This window comes from Platalea leucorodia (assembly GCF_965183815.1).
Source record: "Platalea leucorodia genome assembly, chromosome: 4".
NCBI classification, from domain to species: Eukaryota; Metazoa; Chordata; class Aves; order Pelecaniformes; family Threskiornithidae; genus Platalea; species Platalea leucorodia.
In genome coordinates this window covers 70,982,050-71,007,416 of record NC_138826.1, presented here as the reverse complement: position 1 = coordinate 71,007,416, position 25,367 = coordinate 70,982,050, and the positions used below count along the sequence as shown (strand labels likewise).

The 25,367-nt window shown below is 54.9% G+C and overlaps 1 protein-coding gene across 1 annotated transcript; it reads left to right on the top strand.

The window, feature by feature from the left end:
• The first annotated feature begins 690 nt into the window (after nt 1–690).
• Nucleotides 691–23,126, top strand: PDGFB (platelet derived growth factor subunit B). The gene is made up of 8 exons (XM_082309252.1): nt 691–738; nt 5,616–6,714; nt 13,237–13,333; nt 16,496–16,579; nt 17,073–17,278; nt 18,986–19,127; nt 19,528–19,697; nt 20,932–23,126. The coding sequence occupies exons 2-7, from the start codon at nt 6,559–6,561 to the stop codon at nt 19,662–19,664; spliced, it is 822 nt and encodes a 273-aa protein (XP_082165378.1). The 5' UTR covers nt 691–738; nt 5,616–6,558; the 3' UTR covers nt 19,665–19,697; nt 20,932–23,126.
• The last annotated feature ends 2,241 nt before the right edge of the window (nt 23,127–25,367 follow it).

The window sequence follows — 25,367 nt, the reverse complement described above, 5'->3', positions numbered from 1 at the left end:
ACTCCCTCCTTTATTACACAGGCCAGCAGATAGCGATGGCCTGCCTCCCGTCACGCCGGGGGTGCTGCTCTCCCGCGCGCCCCGGGGAGCAGGGTGTCCTCCACACCGGGCGGGGGGCACCCTGCACGGGGACGGGGACAGGGCGCAGGGTGGGCTACAGGCACGAACCTGCTCATCTCCCCCATCACCGGGTCAGGCCACTGCAGGTGCAGGCAAACCGGGGTGCCTGGCTGCATTCGTGCTGTTGCGAACCAGCTGCTGGCTACGCCGGCACGAGGGTGCTGCAGGGTGTTTCATACCACTGTATCAATGGGATGCCAGTTTTTTTCGGGGCCCGTGGCTTACGGGAGGTAAAAGAGCTGAGGGCTGGGCGCAGCGTCACCAAATCTGCCCACCACTGGTGTCGACGCAACTGAATTGGCGCGGGCGGGAGGACCGGCTCTCGCGGGTAGAGCACACGGGGCTTTCCACCTTGGACGATGCCCTGATTCCCGGCAAGCAGTATTTAGAGTGGGTTTTGCTTTGCGACATGAGCAGTGATAGCAGGTGTGAGGGGGAGGGAGAGGCGCTTGCTTTTGGTTTTCGACCCTCATCTTCATTTCACATCATGAGTCATGTTACGTTCTGAGCTGAGTAACTGCTGGGGCTATTTTTACTCCAGCTCAGCAAGCTTCCTTCTCGCTGCTGCCACCGCCACCGCCACTCGCTGCGGACCCAGGGGCAAAGGATGAGGAGACGGTGAGTGGCAGAGGCCGAGGGCAGGGGAAGCGGTGTTTGGGGTGGTGTCAGTGGAAAGGGGGACCGCTGCCCACCTAATCAATTTGGAAACAAAAATAGTATATGCCTCTTGAAAAACAACAGATGACCTGCGATGTGTGGTGTATTCACACACACACATATGTATATATTTATTATACTGGGAGAGGGGAAGGGGGGAGGGAGAGAAATTCCTTTCGAGTGCTATTCACCAGTCTGGAAAAATAAAGAAGGAAAGCAGAACATTTTTTCCTTTCATCAAAACAGGAAAGAGAGGGGGAATGGGGTGGGGAGCAGATCCATAGACATAATGGATGGTTGCCAGAGTAAGGAAATTGTTCCCTTCTACCCTAAACTTGGGGGCTGGGGGGGGAAGAAATACATGGTAGCGTGAGCAGGGAAGGATGCATCCCCTCCTCCCCACCTGGCGTAGGAACGTGTGTGCACACAGGAAAGCACTGGGAAATCAGTCCCCCCAGCTTCGCCTTCTCTCTTTGAATCCTGCTCGAGCTGCATATCCACAGAGACGTGAAATGCCTTTGCCTTCTCCTTCACCCCAAAAAGCAAGCTGCGGCCGGCACGAGCCCTCTGCCTCCCTGCCGCTGTCAGGGGCCATGCTCTGCCCTCTGCACGCGTCCTCTGCACGCGTCTGTGCGCTCGTCCCCCTTCCCCATCCTCTCCTCTCTGCCAGGTTTCTGCCAGGAATGGGTGAGATGAAGGAGGCGGCGAGGGGCTGGGGGAACTGGGGGAATCCCCCCGCTGGGGAGAGACAGGCAGGGGGGTGGTTCCCGGAGGAAGCCTGGCAGGTCCCACCAAATGCCTGCTCGCCAGGTGACACCTTCCCTTTCCCCTGGAGCCAGTTGCTCTGTGAGCGCTTCACTCATCCTTGGAAAGCATTTTCCCTGCCGGCACCAGGGGCGAGAAGGCGAATTATGCAAGCCCTGGGCACCCCGAGGCTCTGCTTTTCTCCAGCACCAAATATAAACACCAGGCTCCCTGCCTGTCTCTGTCTCCTTCCTTTGGTCTCTCTTCTCCTTTCCTCCTTTCTTCCTCCGTTAGACCAAACTCAGTCATTAGGAAGTCGGGGCAGCTTCCACAGCAGAAGCCCGTGGGGCAAACAGTGTAAACAGCGGCATAAGCTGTACGATGACTCTGTTCTGATTGCTTGGGTTGGGATAAGCCTCACACAACCGGGCAATGTGGCATAAAACCAATGTGCCCACGGAACGGGCCTCCTGGTGTAAACTAGGCATAAAACTTACTCTGGGTGCTTCATTTCAGTGTCACGGCTGCTCCCCTCCATTGACGGCTGCGGCAGCCCCGCGGAGTAGGCGTAGGGATTGCTCATCGTTCTCCTGAACTTAGAGACTGTAGCAGGAGCAACACCTAAGTTAGATACCTTGAGTGGGCGGGCTGACTACACGTTGGCTGTCAGCACCTCCTAATTTCTTTCCATTGATTGTTTTTCAAAATAGGACTCATCATGGAGAGGCTGAGACATCTCAGCTGTTCAAACTGAGTCTTGCTTTCCATTGTAAGCCCTGTTTTTCTTCCTACTGTTTCACAACTCTCTCCCCCCTGTAAAAAAAAGTAAAAAAAAAAAAAAAAAAAGATATCACCCCTCACATTGTGCCTCTGTGGATGATGGCTAGCAGATCATTTTTTCCACCGACATGAGATGAGGGGAGAGCAGCCTTGCAGCAAGGAACTGCCTGTTATCCTCGGACACGTGTTGCCCTCCTCCCTAGTGATAAGAAAATAACTGAGGAGATGAGTTCAACTGTTCACAGGTTAGGAAGCTGTCGTGGTGGTGAAAGTGTTTTAATAAGAAACCCTGCTACAGGCTCTTATGAAAGCTCTGTTTTTATTGCGGTTTGTCTGTGGGGCCATTGCCAGCTAGCACAGTTGCGATCGGACCTTGTCAAGTCGCGATTATCTAATAGGACATTTTTACGGTCCAGCCACTTCATGTAGCCTTGAAATATCTTCCCACCATATGCAATGGTGGTTTCAAACTCTTGTCCTGTGACATCTGGGACACCGATAGCCCCTCAGGCCTCCACACCCACCCCACAGGTCAGGTGAGGGGAAGATAGTCATTCCCATTAGATTTAGCGGTTCGTGGGATAAATGACAGGCTAATTTCACAAAAGCAAGAGAATCAAAGGAGGACCCACCTGGCTCAAGGCACAGCAGTTTTACGTGCATGTGCCCCTATTGAGCTCAACACCAGTGAGACTGGCCCAGCCTCTGGTGAGTCTAAAGACCTCACTAGAGAAAAATCTGTCCCTGTCTTAAAAGCAGAAAGAGTAAGGAAAAGCGACTGAAGACTGAGTGGCTTGAATATCATTTTGCTCTGTTTCCAGGCAGGGTCATAGGTAGATGATTAGTCGAATTCCAAACATCCTCTTCCTCGCCGTCTGGAGGTTCAACAGGGATTAGCTTTTTGTTTCTGATGTCGAGCTTCTAAAAACTGCCCAGCATCATCCACATGAAAATAAATAACTCTGTTTCTATCCCAGCTCGCATGTAACGTAGCCGGATATTTAAAAAAAAAAGCCACACCACACATAGCCCCCCCAAAACCAGGCCCTGCTGCAGCTCTTGTTGCTACCAAGCAAGAAATTCGCAGCAGTCCCTGCTAGCTTACTGCAGAGTCCTTCTCCTCTCCGGCAGTGATAACTCTCCCTGCTGAGGAGTTTAATCAGCCCTCCCACACACAGGCTGTTCTGTCCTGGCCAGGCAGCCACGACGGCATGGGGGACCCCCTACACAGCTTCAGCGAGGTGGCATGAAGGTGGTGGAGGTTATTCAAGGGCAGAGATCCTCAAAGGGCACCTGAGCCTCCATTTACCCCTTATGAACTTTAAACACGTAATGGGGTCATGGACATTCGGGACCTAGCTGCCCTCAGCTCCCTCTACACAGATAGAAGGACTTCCAGAAGCTGGTTTGGCCATCCCAAATCCTCGGCTTTCCTGCCGCTGACCGCCAGGGAGCCCAGGGCTATGGTGTTCCTTTGACCAGTGCCATCTGGAGCGAGGTGAGATGGACCCAGGCCCCTTTAAAACCTTTTTTTTGGAGCCTCCTACAGATTTCAGAAGGAGTTTCAGCGCCCAGGTAGACGTTAGGGTAGTAGCTCCACCCTGCCGGGGGGTCGGAGCTGAATTGTCATCATGTGAAATGGCTGGTAGGCTGCTGGCAGGCCAGGATGGAGAATGAGGGGAATTCTAAGAGCGTCCTGAGGAATTTGGGGTGGGACAGGGCTAGCATGGCTGGAGCATCTAAGGTAAAGTCCTGTTAAGGTCTCTGGCGGTGGAAATGAGCAAAGGTATGCGGTGCATTTCCACTTCCTCCCACTCGAGCTCCAAAATTGGGACCGAGACTCGGTTTGAGGGACTCCCAGGACACTCCTTATCTCTGCACTCATGCACCTCAGACGGCCCGGGCTTTGGAGCTGGCACGGCTCTGACAAACTCCCCACCTGTGGGGAAATCTGCCCCCTCTTCCTCTGGGCCAGGGTGAAGTGCAGTGATCCCTTGCGACCCGAGAGCACCTTGTCACGCTGCCCTACCGTAGGACCCTTCATTTTGTGTTTGAGTGACCTGTATCTGCGATGGGAGGAGCAGAGGTGCTGTGCTATTTTAAGAAAGCTATGGAGGACCCCCAGTCTTCCTTGTGTCCCTCTGCTTCCTGACCAACATCCACATCCGTGAGACCAAAGTCAGGTTCAGGGGTGCAGCTGGCCAAGTGGGGAGGTGGTGCCAGATGCCTACAACAGAAGAGCATTTGGTGGGCTGCCTGCTCCTCCGTTCTGGTAGCTGCTCCTCGTACCCGGACACTTTGGATGGCGCATACGCGAGTGCTGGTGCGAGACCGTGTGTTTCGGAGAGGGTTGGCTGCATGAGACTCGCAGGCACCTAGATAGTCTCAGGGAGCATGTGTGATGCTGTGAGATGAGGCCACTGGTACGCCGGTGGGTGTACGTATGTGAGAAAGGAAGAGAGAGGGGGAGAGTGAAGGAGAACACATGGATGCCCAGGGATGTGTGAATGAGACAAAATTTGCACGTAGCTGTGCATGCGAGCGGCTCGGATAGAAGCGTGTGCGTAGCATAGAAAAAGCAGGGAAGATGCTTGGGATTCAGAGCGAACGCCTGCCGAGCGCCTGCGGTGCATGACGGTGCAGGAATATATCGGTGGATACGAGCCTGCACAAAGATGGTGCAGAAACCCCTCCTGGTCGTGCCTGGAGCGTGCTTTGCGAGTGTGCAACTCCACACCGGGAGATCGCTCGTACGCACATGAGAGGGCGTGCGTACAGGTGTTTTTTCAATAGGATATGACTCTTTCTTGAACTCACCTGTTAGCAGCCTTCCCCTCCCCATCCCTCTCCCCCCCCCAGCAAATATCTGCTTGCTTAATTTCCCTTCAGATGTTTATTACATCGTGGAGATAATCATGCAGCAAAATACCTCCCGGTGCCACGAGCAACATCAGATTGTCTTGTCGCAACGTTTAAATTTCTCTGGCTTCTTTTTTTTTTTTTCCCCTGCACACAAAGAGATGTAAGATATTAAAGCCGTCTCTCTCCCTGGAGCTAGTGGTGTAGCAGGGCAGGGAAGGCGGCGAGTGAAGCTTAGAGAAATGGGCTCCAGACTGCAACAGCGAGAACCTGGGGCCAAAAAAATAACAAACTACCGTGCCGGGAACTCCTCTCTTCTTATCTCTTGCCGAGGAGGGAGGAATTTCTGTCCCCATTCCTCACGCGATATTAAAGCCACATTATACGGGTTATTACAGCATTAGTCATTTTTAATTAATTTATCATTTAAACTAACACACTTTTTATTTTGTCAGCAATGGATTGCTACTCCCTCACTAGATTTTTCGCCTTGATATCCAGCCAAGAGGATGGCAAGTTATGCTCCACCCATCTCCTCTCCTTTATAAAAGGAGCAGCCCCGAGTGCCAGTTTAGTCTCTCTTGCAGCTCGCAGCCTAATATAAAGACCCATCGGCTCGCTCGCCTCCCCTTCAATTTTACCTTTTCTGCCTTTTTTTTTTTTTTTTTTCCCCTTTCTTGTCGCAACAGAGCGCGGGAGGCAGTAGCGGCTCCGCTCTGAGGCTTGTCAAGGCTCAGCGCAGGCACGCACACACGCACGCACACACACACACACACACGCAACCCAGAGCGAAAACATTTGCTCTCACCTGTCTCCAAACCCAAAGCAAACCTCGCGTCCAAGCAGACCGCCAACACTTTGAACGAGAAGGCACCCAAGCCACAACCTAACGTAAGGGGAAGAAATTCAATGCGCAGTAGCAACTTTTCGCTAAAAAGCAAGCGGGCGTAAGGAAGAAAAGGAGCATTTTAAGAAAATGACACCTTAAGGAAGAAGGCTTTGTTTTTGGATTTCGTACCAAACTTTGGAAAAGTTTTTTAATTATTATTTTGCGCATCTTTTTCTAAGAACATTGAGTCGTTGTGACCTGCACGTAAAATCTTTTACATATATATATTTTAAAAAGGAAGAGAATCAAGAGGAAAAATAGCATGTGGACCACCTAGCAAAAGGCAGTACTGAGGCATCCCTCGCGGCAAGGGGGACGCAGACTCTGGATGCGTATAATTTCGAGGGACTGCGTTTTTTTTCCCACCGGGCTTATGAGATAGCACAGAGGCAGGCGAGCCACCGAGAATCACTCCGGTCCCCCCTCACCACCGCCACCGCCGCCGCCACCTCCTCTCCCAAGGGCTCCCGCAGGTCTCCCACCAGAAATGGGAACGCGGGGCGCCCTCCATGCCTGAGGCCGGGCGGCCGCGGGGCTGTCTGCGGGAAGCGCTTCCCTCCCGGGGCTCGCCGTCCATGTGCCCGCAGCCGGCGGGGCCTGAAGTCGGGATGAATTTCGGCGTGGTCTTCGCGTTCATCCTCTCCCTGCCCCTGGCCCGCCTGGAGGTGAGTTTCCGTCGCCGGCAGCGGGCGGTGCTGCCGAGCTGGGAGCTCCGGAGCGGGGCGGGGGGGAGAGCGGCGGCGGCGGCGGCGGCGGCGCCTCTCGCCCCGCAGGTGCGGCGGGGTGAAGCCCGAGGGTGGCCGGGGGGGAGCGGAGCTGCACGGCGCGGGCAGGGAGCCCGGGGCGGGCGGCGGCGGCTTTCCTGCCCCCGTCTGAGGGAAGGGCTCCGCAGGGCCGCGGGCGCGCTAATGGCGGGCAGAGCCGGCCGCCCCCGGCCCTGAGGGGGAGCGACCGTTGGGGCCGGTTTCCCGCCTGGCGGCGGGGGCTGCCCTCCCTCAGGACGGGCCCCGCCGGGGAGCCTTCGCCTGGAAATGACCGCGGCCCCGTGTGTGTCCCGGGCTGGAGTCAGCGCCGGGCTGGTGGGGAAGGGGACACCGGGCTGAAGCCGTCCCTGGTTCGTGCGGGAGCAGGGGTGCTGCTGGGGAGCCCCGGGGAGCCCGCAGCCTCCTGCCCCGCCGGCAGCTTCGCCCGGCGGCTGTCACCCCGGGGCCGGTGCCAGCCGGCGGCTCCGCCAAGCCTCTCGCCCCCTCCGGTTATTTTGGCATCGTGGTGCGGCGTGCGCAAGGCGGGGACCGAGGCCCCGTTGCCACCTCCAGAATAACGCACGGCGTGAAACCCAACGCGACATCGCCAAGGGGCCGGTGGAGAAAGGGCGGAGGGGCTTAGGGGACAGCATGGCTACACCGGCACCGGGGCGGCACGGTTATTCAGTAAGGTGTGTGTCTAGCTGGGGCCGTGGGAAGAGGCAGGAGATGAGCATCTCTGCTGCGCTTGCACGGTCACGCAAGCATCTTGTCCTGCAGCCCTCTGCGTGCTCTGCTCCAGAGGAAGCCAGGCACAGGGTGGTGGATTTGGCTGATGAACATACACCCCAACCCTCTTCGGTTTCCCTACATGGAAGTCAAAGCCTCACCCCGATCCGTGGTCGAGAAAGAGGAGCCCCAGGACCCCAAATCCTTCGACCTCTGCTGCCACGTTTCATCGTCTGATCACATGCAGATTGAGGGGATCAGAAAGCCCCTAACAATTTACTCACGGTGCTCAGTTCCCACTTCAGCTCTACCCAAGGTGGCAAAACCATGGGTTGGATCTGCAGCTTGGGGGTTATCAGGGGCAGGAAATTTCCTCCCACCATCGCATCGCCTCCTTATGAGCCCATTCTGCCCTTGCCCAAGCCGCAAAGGGAAGCAGTTAGAGCTGTGGGCTGCCCAGTTTGTTTAGGGCAGAGGATGGTATTTCCTCTGTGGGTGGCTCGGATCTCTTTCTCCCATGCAATGTGCAACATCAGCTATGGTTGGCGCTGGGGAAGGGTGAAGATGGAAGTGTTTGATCTCAGGGGGCTGTTATTCTGCGCTGTAATCACATTAAAACACTGCACAGCTCTTTGACAGCCTAGCAGGGATAGAGTTTGGGAATTCTAGCTCTAGGTTTCTTGGGAGGAATCATGATATCCGTCATTTTATGACCAGAGAACCAAGAAGGTTTCTGCTTGGGTAGATGCTTCTCCCTGCAGCCAGTCCCCACATCTACTGTGAGGGCAGTGTGTTGCACCTCTGCGCACCAGGCGCATACAACACGACTCCTACCAGGCCGCCGAACCGTAGTCATCCTCTGAACGGGGCTTGCACCTCTTCCCCAGCCCTGCTGGAGAAAGCGCACAGGGAACAGTAGCTCCCCCTGATCAGCAGAGGCCTGAGCCAGGAGATGGAGCCTCCTGAGTCCCTCTCCCTCTTCGATCACACCCATCTGGAGCTGGAGGGCCCTGGAGCTCTTCCAGCGGGAGGGAGTACGAGCCTCAGCGGGAAGGTATTTGCCAGTTGGGAAGCGAGGATGCTAAACCGATTTGCATTTGCCCCGCGGGCTGTAATAGTTGCCTTGCAACATTTACAGAGATGGGCTGAGCCCAGCATGGTTGTGCTGGGGTGAAGCCCCACTGGCAGGGCGCTCTGGAATTCCCGAGGAATGGGGTGCGGCTGGGCGCTTGCTTATAACCTCGGCCCAGCTCCCCATCGCCTCTTCCTGGTGCAAGGCTCCGGGGCTCTTCCCGAGTCTTCCTAGCACGAGGCTGTGACAAGGACAAAGCAGTGGAAGCCAAGGATGGATGACATGTTTGGGGCGAGCTCGTGGAAGGAGCTGCCTCCCTCTCACCGTCAGCTGATGTGCAGCAGCAGGAGAGAATGACAGGGGTTCCTGCACTGCTTCCAGCGCTGCCGGTACACAACCGGCCCCGGGGGTGGAAATGCCTCCGGCCCTCCTCGCAGGGGAGGTGTAGGGGGAGCGTGGAGGAGCGGAATGGAGCAGTGGAGTCCCCCTTGAAATGGGAAAAGGGTGGGTAGGTCTGGCTGTATTTTAGGAACGTGGGCTAGATCAAACGTTAAGTTTGATTCTTTTAAGGGAGGAAAACATAAGCTGCCGTCCCACGTGGAAGGGGCTCCTGTGAGGAGGGTTGTGCCTGCCGCAGGGAGAGGCACGCATGGTCCTCCGGCAAGTGGATGTCGGGGTCCGACTGTAGCCAGGAGTGGTGCTGGAAGGGTGGAAGCCCTGTGCCAGCGGAGCAAGAGCCTTGGGGGTTCAGCAGGCTGGTGGCAGGTGCTGCCGGTCTTGCTCTCTGCCAGGGAATGTGGTGGTGTCTCCCCTCGGGGTCCTCACGTCAGCTTCAGAGGGAATTAAAGAATGCTGTTTGGGTTTTTTTGCGTGGCTGATCACTCGAGACCGTGCTGCCAAGATCCCCTGCCGTGGTCAGCGTGGAGGTGCTCGGGAAAGTCCTCCTCTCCCAGGCAGAGGAGCAGATAGCTGGGTGCTTCCCTGCCCTGGGCTGGTGCTGCTGCTACCCTTCCGTCCTGTGCGCAGCCACGGGTGGGTGTGTAGACACACCACCCAAAAAAAGAGGACTAGAGGAGTCCTCACCTTGGGAGTATCCTTGGCTGGTTTCTTTGAGCTCCGAGGGTTTGCTTTCCCTGCCAGTTGCACAATCTTTGCTCTCTCCTCCTCTGTATCTGTTGTGCTACCAAGAGAGACACACCTTCGGGCAAGACTCTGAAACCCTTGCCTGCGAATAGCCGGAGGGAGGATGGGAGCACAGCCCTGCATATTCCCCTGCGCCACCTCGGCAGCGGCTGATCGCAAGCAGACCTTTCGGCATCCCTGGTGCTCAAAAGCATATGTTGGCAGAAAGCTCCAGAGGCAGGGGGTGGTGGGGTTAGGGAGGAGGCTGGTTTTGGGGGGAGCGGGGACGGGGGAATGTCCCGTTCGCAGGGCATTGCTGCGCGTGCAGCGGTTTGCAGCGGCCAAGCAGCGCTGCTGACGTCTGGGAGGAGGGAGGCGAAGCTGACGCACCGAGAGGCCCCGGCGTCACAGCCGCAGCGCAGAGCAGCTGCCGGGCAGGCAGGGCCCCTGCCCAGGTGCTCTGCTGCCGTGTGTCAGGTGTGCCGCGGCTCTCGCCCCAACAAGTGCCAGCAGCCGGGAGAAAGGGAGGGGACGTCCCTGCCAGGGGACTGGCGGCATGGGGAGTGGCCCTGCGGATCGTGGGAGAGCCAGGCACTGGGGGCAGAGGGAGGGAGGGAAGAACAAACTTACTTTCTTCTAGGAATTCAGGGCCTTGCAGGAATAGGAGGCCAGGCCTTGGGGCACTTGACAGCCAGCCAGGAGTCCATTGAGACAAAAGTCTTCTTTGATCTGCCGCGCAGTTAAAAAAGGAGATTGTTAACCTGCGTTAGACAAATAACTCCAAAGGAGCTGCGAAGCAGGAAAAGCACCAGCTGCTCGGTCTGGTCTGTTGGGGATCCCACCTCCTGCAGTGCTCCTCTGCCTTCTGACCCCATGGTGGAGGTGGCTGGGGGACCTCTGCGTCCCTGCGTCCCATTCCCACCAAGTGCCCCGAGCCCAGGTGTGTGCAGTGCCCCAGTCTCAGAGCTTCCCAGGCATAGGGCTGGGATGGGGGTCCAGAGGCATGGCTGTTCCCAGTCACAGACCCCAAAGCGAGCAAGGACAAGCCATGCAGCGCAGGTCTGCGTAGCTCCTCTTAGGCCAGCCTTGAACGCGGTTCTGCAGCACTAGCGGAAAGTAAGGAGCTTCACAGGCTTGCGGTTGTCGCTGGCAGAGCTGCCTCGCAGGCCCCGGGGAGGAGGACAGGATTATGAGCCATGTGGGCTGGTGATACGCCGTAGCCATGCTGATAGTATCTGCAACAAGAAAAAAATTGGCACCTAAAGCTGCTGCTGAGAGCAGGGAGTGGAGCTTATTCCTACAGGCAGTCCCCAGCAATCCGGCTCCTGAGGGCCTGCATTTGCAATCCCTGATTCGTATCTGTTCCCCCTGCTCAGTTAGCAAGGTGACACCTCCCAGCTCTCTTCCAAAGTCACCGAGTCTCGTAACACCTGCCCACACTCTCCCCCAGCGAGTGCCAGAGTTTAAAATAAAGTTCCATTTCCTACACATATTAAGTGTCAGAAAGGACCGGGGGCATCCGTGCGCAGCAGCATTTGTACACAAATGCATTTGGCTGACAGGTGCAAACATTAAAAAGCCTGCAATTTCACTGCCCAGCGCTGAGCTCTGGCTGCACGTACTGAGAATTGCAAATGATCCCTTTTCCTGTAAACGTGCGTGGCACAAGGCAGGGGGGTGTTGCAGAGCCTCTCCAGCACTGGGCTGTAGGTCCCACTTTTCCTCACGCAGCAGGAGTTGTCAGAAGGCATCTTCATTTCGCAGCTATTCAGTGATCCCTGAATTATACAAGTCTCTCTCTCGCTGTGCATTCATCACTGATGCTGCTTCCCTCTCCCTCGGAGACTGAGGAAGTAACGCCTGGGGATGTAAAATCTGCTTTTCGCTGCAGGCGGACAGCCAGATCTGTGGTGAGATGTGACAGTGACAGGGACGGAGCGGGGCAGAGAGGCTCGATCTGACTCGAGCTCTCTGCTGGGTCTGGCTGCGGAGGTTTAAGACGCTAGTGTTGTCTGCTCTGCAGCTGTCCCAGGAGGTTTCTGCCCCGTGACTTGGGCTGCAGCAGCCTTCAAGCCACGGCGTCCTAGTTTAAGTTATAGTATTAGAGGGTGGGCTAGCGGGGCTGAGGAGGGAGCACTCCTATTGCCCTGTTAGTAGAGGCGAAGGGCGGGTGGCCAAGGGACAGGCATGTGTGGGAGGGTGCCAGGCTCAAGCAGTCATGCCAAAGTGGCTGCAGGTTTGGGCTAAAGCCCTCAAGGTTTAAAAGCCAACGTTTAACCACCTGCCTGGCGGTTTTCCTTGACTCCAAGTGGAAGGGAAATGCACTGAACGCAGGCAGGGAGGGAATAGCTGTACACTAGAAGGACCACACACACGCCACCGACTGCCCATAAAACCCACACGAAAATCCCTGCGTTTCACAAGCACATGAGCCAAGTTCTCCTCTCAGTTACAGGGGCATGTGTAGGGCTGTGGCTCAGACGGCATCCAGCACCAGGCTGAAAGAGCAACTTTTCCGCATGAGTAGCCCTGAATGAAGAGAGCTAGGAGCTAAGCAAACACTTTGGCCAGTGCTTTCCTCCGTCTCTTTTTCTAGTCTGTCGGAAGTATGTTTTAATCAGTGCTTGCTTTCCCATACCGCTCCTTTGTAGTCTTGTTGAGTGCTGTCACTGGGACCCATTCAAGCCTGAGTAAAATTCAAGCAGAGTAAAATTCCCAAGAGATTGATGGCGTTGCACCTGCCCGCACAAACCCTGAATCTGGCCCATCGTCTGATGTCTATAAACCTGCTTACTTAAGTTTTTTTGGCACTGGCATGCAATGACATCCAAGCTCCCATGTGTTTCTTCATCCAAATCAGCTCCTCAGCCCACCACCTCAAACAGCCTTTCATGTCCTCCCTGCAGCGTTTGTGGTTTCACCGCGGGCTCATGCTGGAGCAGCCTCAGCTGCGAAGGTCAATCTTCCTCTCCAACCCCCACTTTTTTTTTTTTTTAAAAGAGTATGCAAATGATGTATATTATTGGGCCGCTGTGGTTTGAAAACACACGCGCACGCACACGCACACGCACACGATATCTGACAAAGCCCGTGAGGGAGTTTCATAACAGAGGGAAATATTGAGAAGGTTTTATCTGATAGCGTAAGGGAAGTCTGTTAAAACGCCTTTACTGCAGGCAGCAGGAATGAGAGGCCACCTGGAGAAGTCATACAGCACCGGAGAAGGAAGCCTTGCTGGCCGCTTGCATAGCATTCGGGGCTCTGCTGTGCAGCCCAGGCATTTTTTGGCTTTTTCAGTCTCCCGACCACTTTGTCAGAGGCAGCGAGAGGGGGTCTCTCGCTTTTGCTCAGGTTTCAGGCTCGTGCCTTCATGAGGGCATGTCTTTGCATTTCGCTGGTTCTGTTGTGCCTCCTCCGTGCTCCTTCGATTCCCCCCCTCCCACTCCGTGACGCAGTCAGTATTTGCAGATCACCTCTCTAACACTTGTTTCTCCCTTTCTTTTCTTTTTGCTGTCTGGCAGGGGGACCCCATACCCGAAGACATTTATGAGATTTTGGGCGGCAGCTCAGTGCGCTCCATCAGCGACCTCCAGCGTGCCCTGCGGATAGACTCCGTAGGTAAATCTCCTCTTCACCAAACACTCCTCTATTTTTTCTGAACTCTTTGGGGGGATGGAGGGGATATTCTGTTTTCCAGCAGGCACACTATCAACAGACCTCACTGTAAATATAGGAACCATTCGGGAGCCAAGACCTGGCTATTTATACATGTAGCCCTCCTGAAACCTGTGGGAGTTAGGCAACTAGATGCCTTTTTAGATCTCCGCCTAACAGCCTGGTCTATCGAGGAACACTGGCTTCCAAAAATGATAGGAGATGAGCAAGGTGAGTGCAAGGAACTGAGGTCAGCACTTTTCACCCTGGGAGATGCACAGGCAGCAGGGCTTGAATTGGCCAAGGATCAGTTTAGGAGGTGGAGAAATGGGAGGTGGAAATCGGGTGACAGAGGAGGAAAGGGCTGAGTGGGTTCTCAGGTTTAGCATCCACAAAAGGCCACAGGCTCCCAGAGGCTCTGAGGATGACAGCGGCAGAGCACGTGTCTGTGGGTGAGATAGAGGACAGGGGCTAAGTCAGGGTAGCATCGCTTCACCTCCTGCCTGTAGATAAGAGCTCCAGGGGCTGCAGTGCCTCAGGGTCACTTGGCCAGGGCTGAGGAGCGGTGAAGCGTGGAGGGGTCGGCACGTGTGGGAATTGGAGCACGCGCCGCGGCGGCTGGGCTGGCCCAGGAATTTATTTATAAATGGTCTCTTCAGAGCAAATTCCTTTCTATTCTAACCCTGCTCCCGCCCGTCGTCCCCCGGCCCCCCCAGCTCGCCTTCTCTCTCGTGTTTTGTCTGTTTGGAGCTTTGTAATCCTTGCCGAGACACTATCTACGGGGGAACAGAATTTCCTGCTTTTGTTTCCTATGCCAGTCCAACCACTGGCGCAGTCTCAAAAGCATTCCCGCTGCCTTTCAAAACGGCCCTGGAGGGGCAGGGGGGGAAAAGCGAGGGGGAGGGCACCAGCTGCGTTCAGCTATTGTTTGCCTTAGAAAGAGGCGACGAGGCTCCCCACCACCGCCACGGCCGCTCCCTGCCCTCACCAGTTCCCTCCTCCTTGTCCATGAGCCACACAATGGGGCAACTTCCAAAATTAGCTGTGCTGGATTGTCCCAGGCTGGTCCCCCCACCCCAACCGTCTTCAGTGCTGACCCGGGGTGTAGAAGGACAACCTGGCGGAGGGAGGGACCTGGTTTTCAATAGGAGATTTGTTTTGAGTCAACAGTTGTTGCTATTTTTTTCCCCCTTCTCCCTCCTCTCATCAACTCAACCTCTGCGCAAAAGGCAGCCCCCACCCTCGTTTGATAAAATGCCAGGCGGCACAGGATGGAGGGGTGGGGAAGGAGCGGCTGAGAAGATGCGTGCAGTCTGTCATGTCCTGGTGTCTAAGGAACAGATACATCTCTATCGCAGTTACTAACCGCCCTCACAATTCAGAAATAAAATGGGCTTCTCTTGTTGACTTACTTGAAAAACCCAGGGGTATGGGAGAAGGCTGCAGAGCTTTGAGTCACTGGTTCCACTTCAGGTCCCAGATGGGAAAGGCTGGTCAGGGAAACAGAAAATGGTGCTGTGAAGCTGTCTGTTGCACCTTGTGGCTCTCATCTGCTCCCAGGTAGTGACCGAGGGGCATCACTGTTTGCTTGCCCTGTGTGGAATTAGCGTGTTAGCAAAATAATCCCAAAGCAGCTGGGGCTATTCCCTGTGCTGTCTATGCCCCATGTATGTGTCACATCTGCTGCCCTCCACTGACTGCACAGGGAGCTGGGATTAGGCAGCTCCAGGAGGCAGATGAGCTGAGATACGGCTCTCCTGACCTTGGACGCTACTGTAGACCTTAACTGTGGCTGTCTGCAAAGCAGGCATGACCATCTAAGCTGGTCATCCAGACACCTCTGTAGCCCCCTGGATAGCTACATGCCCTTCTAGTGCGTGATCCACCAGATCTCATTTTGGGTGTCTGCCTCAGGGTGAGGTGAATGGTGTCCTAGAATTGATCGCACCTCTCCAGCTGCTTTAAAAGGTGTCTGTCTGTCCACCTCACACGTAGATGTTGACTGCTCAGGCACATGATTCCTGCCTTGTGAATACAGCCTCTGTGCACCCACCCCAAATCCTTCAGCAATTGCTTCAGAGCTGAGCCGAGAGCGAAGTCCCTGCTCCCCTTATAAGAGGGCTGCACTAGGGCAGGACGGAGGAAGAGGGATGGGACATGATAGGTATGGGAAGTCTGCTCCACCGCACATCTGATAAACAGAGATCTTCCACTGGCCCCAAATTCACTTTAAGAAAATTGCTCCCTTGATGCTGACGTCCATTCAGCTTCCTTCAGCTGCTAAAGCAGGTCGGAGAAGGAAAGAGCTGTGGCTGGGTGGGAGCTATCTCTGAGCGTGGCCATTGTCCGGCGCTCAGGAGGGGCTGCGTGTTGGAGTGCTCCATGGGGATTATGGGCATTTCTCTATTCAGCGCTTCCTATGGGAAAAAGCAGTGGGGTGGGAGGCAACTGCTCAGGGCTGGCCTGAATGCTATCTGCCTTCCTCTCCCATCGCTGACTGAACTACCTCCAGATCCTGCAGCTTTCCTTAGAGCAGTATAGGGGAAAAGTAATTTTAATTTTTTTTTTCTGTTCTTCTGTCATAAAACTGACTCTAACCTAGAGTGGCTGCAGTGGGCTGGGAGAGAGAAAGCAAGCACCCCACCTCCCACTCATCATCCCCTTCACCTGCCCCCTCACACCTCAACTCTCCCAGTCCCAAGCCATCCCAGCAAGGCACCACGGTGTTATATACCAAACTTTCTGCTGGTCCCATCTGGTCTTTGATCCTCCTTGCTGTATCCTGGTCTCAGCCAGCTAATCTGGATCCCTCTGCTACTCCTCTCTGATACCAGAAAGCCCTGTCATTGGCTTTGTCATTCTTGAGCCAGTTTTCCTCCCCCAGACCTGACTGGGACCCCTGTTTCACGATAGGCTTGTTGCTTTCAACTGCCTAGCCTGAGCAAAGAGCAAACCTAGAGTCCCTGTGCCGCACCACAGCTGTGACCTTGCTGGTGGATTTACACCTAGCGTGATGTACTGGGGCCATGGCTTATCCCACGTCTCTGCACTTTGCCTTGGTGAGCAGAGCACAAGTGCCTGCTGTCTTCTGCCTGGTGCTATTAGGTTATGTCTTTCCCTTTGCAGAGGAGGATAGCTCAAGCCTGGACCTGAATGCAACTCAGACTGGTCAAAACCCTATGGTCCTGTCTCGAGAGCGACGAAGCCTAGGTGAGTCGGGGGTGTTGCACCTTGTGATTGTTGGAGCACTCACCTGAGCAGCTGTGGGTGGGTGCAGATGCACGTCTGAGATGCGTATGTAGGGGTAGAGGTTATAGTGCGCATGGATGTGTAGGCAGATGAGAAGGAGGGTCTGGGCCTCAGGTAGGAGATGAGTGTTACACCTCAGGAGGGCAGGAGAGGGAGTCTGGAGCTCTGCAAGCTGCTCTGCTTTAAATCCCGCTGGTGCTGATTTGCTCTAAAGAAGTGTCTTCTCCTGCCTAGGACTGCCGCTGCAGTGAGAAGCATCGTTTTACTGGGGCCTCCTCCACAGGGCGTGGCTCTGTCCAGGGAGGGAGCTGGAGGGGTGGGAGAAGGAGTGTGTGTGTGTGTGTGTGTGTGTGAGCTGTGTGGGGTCTTTCTCTTCCAGTAGAGGTGGCTGCAGTGGGCTGGTAACAGCTGCAAAGCCTGTTTCATCCCCCCTTCTTCTCTTGGCCCTCCGTAGATGCTCTGGCAGCAGCAGAGCCAGCTGTACTTGCGGAGTGCAAGACGCGGACGGTGGTCTTTGAAATCTCCCGCAACATGGTGGACAGCACCAACGCCAACTTTGTAGTGTGGCCACCCTGCGTGGAGGTGCAGCGCTGCTCTGGGTGTTGCAACAACCGCAACGTGCAGTGTCGCCCCACGCAGATTCGCGTCCGGCCCGTCCAGGTAAGGGAGACATCTCCCACTGCTCCCTCTTCCCACAGCCCACCTCCACCCCTACCCCCCCAAAACCAAAACCACAGCAGGTCTCAGGTGCAAGGCTCACGCAGCTGTCTGCTCCCTCGCACCCCCTCTGCGCTTACGTCTTCCGCATTAGCCACGCAGCGCTGCAGCCTCTGGCGCGGGGTGACGTCCCTCCAGCTGCTGGGAGGGCTGGTGCTGTCCAGCAGCTGGGGGCTGTCACCATAGCAGAGCTACAGGGCACTGTCCCCAGCTGCAGCTCCACGCCGCGGCTATTTCTGTGGCTCGAGGCGGCCTTGTCTGCTGTGTTACAGCAGAAGAAACAGGACGCTTTCATCGCAGGAACTGTTTTTGATGCAAAAAGAGGAGGGCTTGCAGTGTCAGTCTCCATCCCCGCTGCTGCTGCAGCTTCTTCCCAGGACACCCATTGGAGCAGCTTCTCCTCTTTCTCAGCCCCACGGTTACCTCCTGACCTGCTCCAGCAGCAAGCAGACACCTGATGGCTAACCTCTTGCTCTGATCCTGCACTCCTCACAGCTACCAGTGATCTCCTCACAGCTTCCTCCCAGACAGCTTGTTTAAAAATAATACTCATCCCGTACTAATCCTCTGCCTGAACCGTAAGAGAGGTTGGCTGGGAGAGGTTGTATTCACACAGCCCTTTTCATCAGGAAATTCCTTTCTCAGAAAAACCAGGCTGAATGAGGGAAAAATGGGGGGGGAGCAGGAGTTGTTTTTGTGGAAAAAACAAGTGAGAGGTCAAAAGCCAGCCTGAAAAAGTGACCTGGAAATGGTTTCTTTGAGGACAGAGGTCTCTCTATTGTTTGGTTGGAAGTGTTTGTCTAGCGAGCAGCGTGTGGTCTGAAGCGTGTGGAGTGGGCTTTCAAGGAAAGATAAACAGCCTGGCTGCTTCGGCGCTGGCTGAGGGATGCTGCTGGGGGCAGTGGGTTTAGAGGAATTCAATCCCAGACGCACGGCAGAGTGAGTATTTATAGCTTGCGGAGCACTTCAAGGACCGCGGTCTTGTTAGATAAGCTGAGTGGGGTCAGGCCTGGCTGCTCCCAGAGTGGGAGGACACCCTAGAAAGCTCGTGCCCTGTGGTGGGATGTGGAACAGTGAGTCTTCCTTCTGAGTCAGCACTGGTGGAGAGTCCGAGGGAATTTCCAGAGCACCGCCTTTCCCATGAAACATGGAGCTGAGGGCTTCAGCCCTGCAAGTTATTAAAGAGCTTGAGACAAATTCAGACAGGCCTCAGCAGAGCTGGTGAAGCTGCGTTTGCTTGCATCAGGCCTGAGTTTTTCTCCTTTTGCCCTTCGTCTAGGATCCTGTGGGAATTAATTCTGGTTGCCCCCACGTCTCCACCATCACAGCTGTCAGAAACAGGCTAGCATGTTCTGCACGTCCCATGTTTCTGTCTGTGATCAACCAGTCACCCTGCTTAAGCAGCGGCAATAGTTAGGAACAGGGGAAACAGCCAGTCACATCCCAGCTTGGCTGATCTAGGTCTGCTCTGCTGGTGTGTGCAGAATTAGCTCCCATACGCACCACCCCCGAATTTGAACCGTGCTCTATAAACTGCCTTCTGACCCTTTAGGAAGAAAGCCAATACTGAAGCGTACTGACACTGATTATTTTTACAGAGTGGGAGCTACAGCTGTATTCATCTTTTGCTTGCCTCCCTCTTCCAAATAGGTGAACAAGATCGAATTTGTCCAGAGGAAACCAAAATTCAAAAAAGTCGTTGTGCCTTTGGAGGACCACGTGCAGTGTCGGTGTGAAGCAGTGTCCCGTCAGCCCCCCAGGAGCAGCCGGCCAGGGCCACGTGAACAGAGACGTAAGGATCTTGGCATTAGTAGAGTGGAGGGAGGTGTGAGAAGAGAGACTGGGGAGAGAGGAAAGAGCCCTCCGCTGGTTTCAATCTGCTTAGCTCCAGTGAATCCCATGGGCCTTCACTGGGTTATACCAGCCGAGGGACCTTTCCCAGGATGTCTGCCTGCCAGCAAGGGGCTGGAACCGAGGGAAATGAAGGAGGGGAAGGTGAGAGGTGAGGGGAAGGGCATCGTGGGAAAAGGGAGAGAGCAGAGACTGTGGAAAACAGAGGATAAGGGACAGAAGAACAGAAGAAGGCCTTGTGGCCCTCCTGTTGCAGAGCTGTTTGTTGATAGCAGCGGGGAAAGATATTTCAACATGACCCAGCTGCCCCTCGCTGTACAGTCTCCCCTCTGTTTTGGCAGGCTTGTCACCGTCGTTCACCACAGCCGCTGTCTCACAGAGGCAGCGAGTACGCCGGCCGCCGGTGCAGAAGAGGAAACATAAGAAGTACAAGCATGTCAATGATAAGAAAGTGCTGAAAGAAATCCTCGTAGCATAGAAGTGCTGGCAGGGGAGAGAGAGCCCAAGGCAGGTAAGAGCAAGCTGCTTTTCCAGTTGGGAGAAATGCTCTCCCAGGACACGGTTCTGCCCGAGCACCTCAGGCGCTTCCCACAGCGCCAGCCGCTCATTCAGTGTGGGGCTACCGCAGGGCCTGGGTGTGATAAAACCAAGGTCGAAGGAGGAGGAAGGGCTAGGCTGGGACCCAACGCGTGCATCCTATTTATGGCTTTATGGCTCTTTGCAGAGGTGGAAGGATCATGCTGCAACCATACTTGCTGTCGGGCCCTGCCTTCCCCTTTCTCTGCCTCCCGTACAGGCAGAGAGTGAGCCTGACTTCTCTCTGCACCTAAATCTCCTCGGGCTCCATGTAATTCATCTCTTCTGTGGAGCAACTCCTGTTCTCCTTTCTCTATTGATTCTCTGTTGAAAGCAGAGAATTAATGTTGCTCTGGGGATCCCTTTTCCTTTTATTTCATTAGCTGAGTTGGCAGAAAGACTGAAAACCAGCGACACTTGGTTCATCTCTCTCCTAGCAGGAAGCCTGTGTGCATAAGAAAGGTCATACCAGGGGAAAGGAGAACTGGAATCTCTGGCAAGAGATCTGGACTTTGTCAGGCCAGGGTCTGCTTCTTCTCTCCCTGACTTGTGTAAACAGGAGTAATTCCCTCGTCATCAGAAGAATTTCAGTGGTACAAGGGAAAGGAGAATAAGCCCTGGTTCCCCATGAGAGAGGGAAAGGTGCAGAAAAGAAAGAGTAGCCAGGGCACGGACCTGGGGGGCTGAATTTAGAGAGAGGCGGCACAGCCTAACAGGGAAAGCCCTGGCCCGTGACTCAGCAGTTCCAGCTCTGCTGCAGCCCCTTGAATGAGCCCGGGCTGCTCACTTCACATTCACTTCCCCTTGCCTTGGGAGAGGGGGACAACAAGCTTCCACTGCGTGGCGTTTCAGGAGATGGGGACGAGGGGCACCAAGCGGTGTCTTGGGATTGGTATTCCCACGCTTAGCACTACGAGGGCTCTGATTATCCCAGGATCTTCCTGGCCAGCCCAAGGTTCCCAGGGTAGAAATGATGCAAATCCATGCAAATCTCAGCTCTGGCTCAAGTTGTCCAGGGGAAAAAATAGAGGAGGTCAAAAACCCTCCTGGGCTTCTAATCTGGCACTTCAACACAAACATTTCCAGAGGAGAAAATGAGAGAGGAGGGGAGCTGCAGGGGCAGAGGGTTACATATTCTAATGCCGTGTCTGTTTTTGTTTCACTTCCAGGTTTATTTAATATATTTGCTGTATTGCCCCCATGGGGTCCTTGGAGTGATAACTTTTCCTCTTTGTCCGTCTGCCTCGTCTGATTCAGACGACAATTGGTGCTTCCCTTTCCATCAGTGGATCTTCTCCCACCAAAGCCTCTCCCTTCTTTCATTTATTATCATAATTTTGAAGTTTTACACACACGAGAAAAGGACGAACGTGACCTATATATATATATATATATATGAGAAAAGAACAAAGTACAAATAAAACCATGAACCCCGACAGCCACAACATGCGATGAGGACAGGACAATGCCTTCCCTACTCCAGAGGACAGGATGGAAAATGTGAAAAGGAAAGTGGGTCCAATTTCTTCTGAGAGGAGGAGAAAAACACATGGACAGAGGGTGGAAGGGGAATATTCTCCCTTCCCCTCACGTTTCTGGTAAGGCTGGGGGGCCCGGCTGAGAGCAACACTTGCACTGGACCTACATTATGAAAACAGGCATATCTCAGATTGCGAGTGGTGACCGATGATGGAAAATGCACTAAGGACTTTTATCGCCCTACCTGGACAGATATATATTTTTAATGTGCGTGTGTATATTTTATTTTAAAAAAGAAAAACCAAAACCACTAAGATATACAACATCTCGGGGAACAGAACAAAAAAAGAAAAAAAACCAAAACAAAGAAGCCAAATGCATTCCCCCCCCTCCCTTTCCCCTCCTGCTCCTGGTGCTGACTGGAAGGTGTTTGGATCGTGGGGAAGGAGCAGACAGCGGCAGAATCGTCTCCACGCCCCCGGCCCCTGCCAAGGGGAGCCATCTTTGCACATGCTGGTGGAGAATTCAACTTTCCAGGCTCGGACTCAGATTATTTTTTAAATTCGCTCTGTATGTGTGCGTGTGTATATGTGTGTGTGTATATATATATATATATATATACATGTGCGTGTGTGTGCGTGTGTGTATGTGTATTTATACATACATATATAAATATATATATATATGTTCTTAAATGGATTTCATTCCCCGGTGGCAGGAAGCTCAGAGGCACGTGCATGCACCAGCTTCGTTGGGCTGGCAGAAAAGCACGCTGTTACTGCAACGTGCCTGCGAGGTCCGGGACGGGACAGGCGGAGACATCATCTGATCTCTCTCCGTCTTGTTGCCCTTTTCTCTCACTCTGCACCAACCCCCCAGCACAGCACGACTTCCTTGCAGGAGGCGAAGTGGCACCACAACAAGACCAACAACAGCCAAACTTAGAAGCATGACTTAATCTCAGTGAGCTGTCCTTGCCTGCTCTGTGGTCCTGAAAGCAGAATCATGTCATTCCCCCGAGGTTTTTTAACCCCTTCACGGGTGTCCCGCACACCATGCCTCCACTGCTCTCTCCGAGCCAATGTCCCCGCATCTCCCATCGTTTTCCTCAGATTTTTGCTCTCAAATTCCATACGGATTTTTGCCCGTTAGATGTTCCCAGCCCACCTAGCTTGGAAGCTGGTCCAAGATGCAGGCAGCTCTGTGTAGGTATAGAGAAAGAAATGAGGATGGTCTTTGCTGTTGGCAGCAGCCATCTGAGACAGAAACGGGCTCTTCTACGTGAGGAGGACTCGGAGAAGAACCGGAGGGTCAGTTGTAGGGTCCCTCCCGGGCCACTGCCTGCTCTGGAGGAGGGAGGAGGACTCTCTGGGCAAGGGCTATTTCTGCACACCCAGTACTCAGTCACCATTAGCAGAAATGTTACATATGATGGGAATTTCCAGTGTCGCCTTGGAGTCCTGGCCTCAGATCGTGCCGTGCTGGCCGCTGCCGAGTTACACATGAAGAAAATGCCTGCCCAGCGCTAGCGCGGCAGCCCTCCCCTTCCCCTCCTGCCTCCAGCCGCTTCTCCCCTCGCACGCACACACACCCCTGTTGCGGGGCAAAGCCCCGGAGGGAGCCGGGGGAAGGAGGCGAAGCTGCAGCCTGGGAGCTGTTACAAGTTGTGGAGGGAGGCAGCCCTCGCCTCCTGCGAGCCCAGAGCACTTCTCGTCCCTCGGCCAAGGTGGCACGTTGCTCCTTCCCTCCATCCCCAAGCCCTCAAGTCTTAAGGCATTTTGTTTTCCTGTTCCAAAATCTGTTTCCTTTGGTTTGTAAAGATGGTGAGGTTTTATTTTATTTTAATTTTTTTTGCCTTTTTTTTTTAAATGTAAGATTAATTTATACTCCGTACTGTATTTAAAGTTGAAAAAAAAAAAAGAAAAAAAGGAAACCAAACCTCTCAAACAGCATTTTCTCTTTCTTTCGTGAGCTGAATGAAATGCAGAGGCCAAACCAGCCCACCGCGGGGCAGAGCGGGATTCCCAGGGCCTCCAGTTCTGTTTTCAGGACACTTATTCTGAGATTGCAGAGAGAAGCAACCAGAGCTGGGAAAGTCCTGGGAGCCCACGCACAGCCCTGCCCACGGCCGGCGGTGCTGCGCTCCTCCTTCCCGCCTGTCACCCAGTGCTCGGGCTGGTTTGAAATGACTCAGGCGCTGGGGATTTCGTCTCGAAGATGTCTCCTTCTCCTTCGCTGCTCTGTTTGGACACCCAGCCAGAACTTCCCTGCGCTTTCATCTGATCTCCGGATTCCTCTGCTTTGAAGAGCTTGGGACAGTCGGCAGTGTTTACACTCCCCAAAGCTGTACAAACAGTCGGCCCCTTCCCTCCTTAGTCACATTTGTCTAGACAACGGCGGTCCTTCCCTCGGTCGGAAAGGCCGTTGCGTTTCCCTTTCCTCCCAGCAAGGGAGGTGTCGCGCATCTGGCACTGGGGCGCGAGGCCGCGGGGAGCGAAGGCAGCTGCTGCCCTGTGCCTCAATTTTGGGGTCCCCCACACACATGCACAGCACCCCCAGTCCATGGCTCAGTTCTGAGGAGCGTAGACCCAAGCGGGGACTTGCGCTGCGACGGTGAACCCGGGGAGCTCGGTGTCTGCGTGTGCTCCAGGCTGCCCTCGAAGGACAAGCCTGGCACTCCCGGGTGCGTGCCTCGCTCCAGCGTGGTTCATTTTGGGGTGAGGACACGTTTTCCCTGATCCTCCGAAGGGAACTGGAGCAGGGGTGAGCTCCGTCTGCCCCCGGGGATGGAAAGCACGGGCAAAATCACAGCAAGGGTAATAATCACATCCCTGCTGTGATTTCCTTAGGATAATCCGGTGAGAAGAAAGATTTTTGGCGTGAGACTTCTTTGGGCTTGAGGGCCTGCCAGCAGGGAATTTGGGGAGCAACGGGTGCAAAGAGGGGTACGAGGCACAGGAAGCACGGGTGCATCAGCCTGGACCGGGGATGGGAGGAAGGGTTTGGCGTCCCAGGGGGCCGGCACACCGCCTGGCCACTGGCCACGGCGGCCCCAGGGGAGGCGTGCAACCCCATCCACAAGCGTGCGCCTCTGCTTTTAACAGCTCGAAATGAATAGGTGCTGAAAGAAGCCGCGGGCCCGGGCGCCTGGAGCTAACACCTCCGCAGCGCCTGGCGTCCGCTGGCGGCAGCTGCTCGGGAGCTCGCTCGATCGCCGCTCGCGCGCAGCGCCTTGGCGCGCGTTCAGCGCAGGTCAGCGTGGGGCGCGGGAAGGCGGGTGCCCACACCGCTTCTCAAGGCTGGAGCAGGTGGTTTACATCCACCCCGCAAAGCCAAGCTCGGGAAATAAATCCCGAAATAAGCCCCAGGAGGGCTGCAGCACGCCGCCGGAAAGCATCTCCTCTGTGCGGGGGTGCCGGCTTGGCTCGCCCGGTGCTACAGGTGATCTTGGAGGAGCCGGGGAACCTTGGCAATTCTCCCTGGTTTAATTGCTTGACTGCTGCTTTACCTAAAGGCCCAGCCTCGGGATATGTCATTCAACGGGATTCAGCTTTTGTTGGAGGAAACGCATCCAGCCTTCGAGGCGGTAGAGAGGCTTCGGCGATGGGTCCTCCTGTGAGAACATGGCTCCCAAAAGTGGCAGGCAGACAGGAGAGCAAACTTATGGGCTATTCAGGTGCAAAAAGCAAACCTGCGTCTTTTAAAGCCAGGCTTAAGGCTTATTTGCATTGAGGGCTTGCAACGTTAAAGCCGTCGCATGGCTAAATGCAATGAAAAATCAGTGTGCAAGAGTTTCCTCGCCGGACCCAGGAAAGCCTTTGACTGTTTGCTGATTTTATTGGTGCTCAGGAATGCGAACGGCTTAAGTTCGCCCCCACGCCTGGCTGTGGCTCGAAGGAAGAGCCTTCTTCAGCCCAGCCATGTGGCACAAAGCCCACACAGGCATTCCCGTCTCTGCGCTGGGCTCGCACCTCCCTAGCGAAAACCGTGACCCCACGACAGCCGCCCTGTCCCGCTGCCCAACCTGCCCACGCTCTGGACGCGGCTGGGAGAGGGCTGGGTGGGAGCTGTTGCCACCCCACAGAATCTCAGGGTGGGACGGGGATGTGTCAGAGGGTGGCCCCGT

Excerpts from the sequence above, each read along its gene's own strand:
- PDGFB (XM_082309252.1), top strand. The coding sequence starts at position 6,559 with ATGCCTGAGGCCGGGCGGCCGCGGGGCTGTCTGCGGGAAGCGCTTCCC. Across the intron at positions 6,715-13,236 it reads TGCCCCTGGCCCGCCTGGAG|GGGGACCCCATACCCGAAGA; the intron begins GTGAGTTTCCGT and ends GCTGTCTGGCAG. Across the intron at positions 16,580-17,072 it reads TCGAGAGCGACGAAGCCTAG|ATGCTCTGGCAGCAGCAGAG; the intron begins GTGAGTCGGGGG and ends GGCCCTCCGTAG.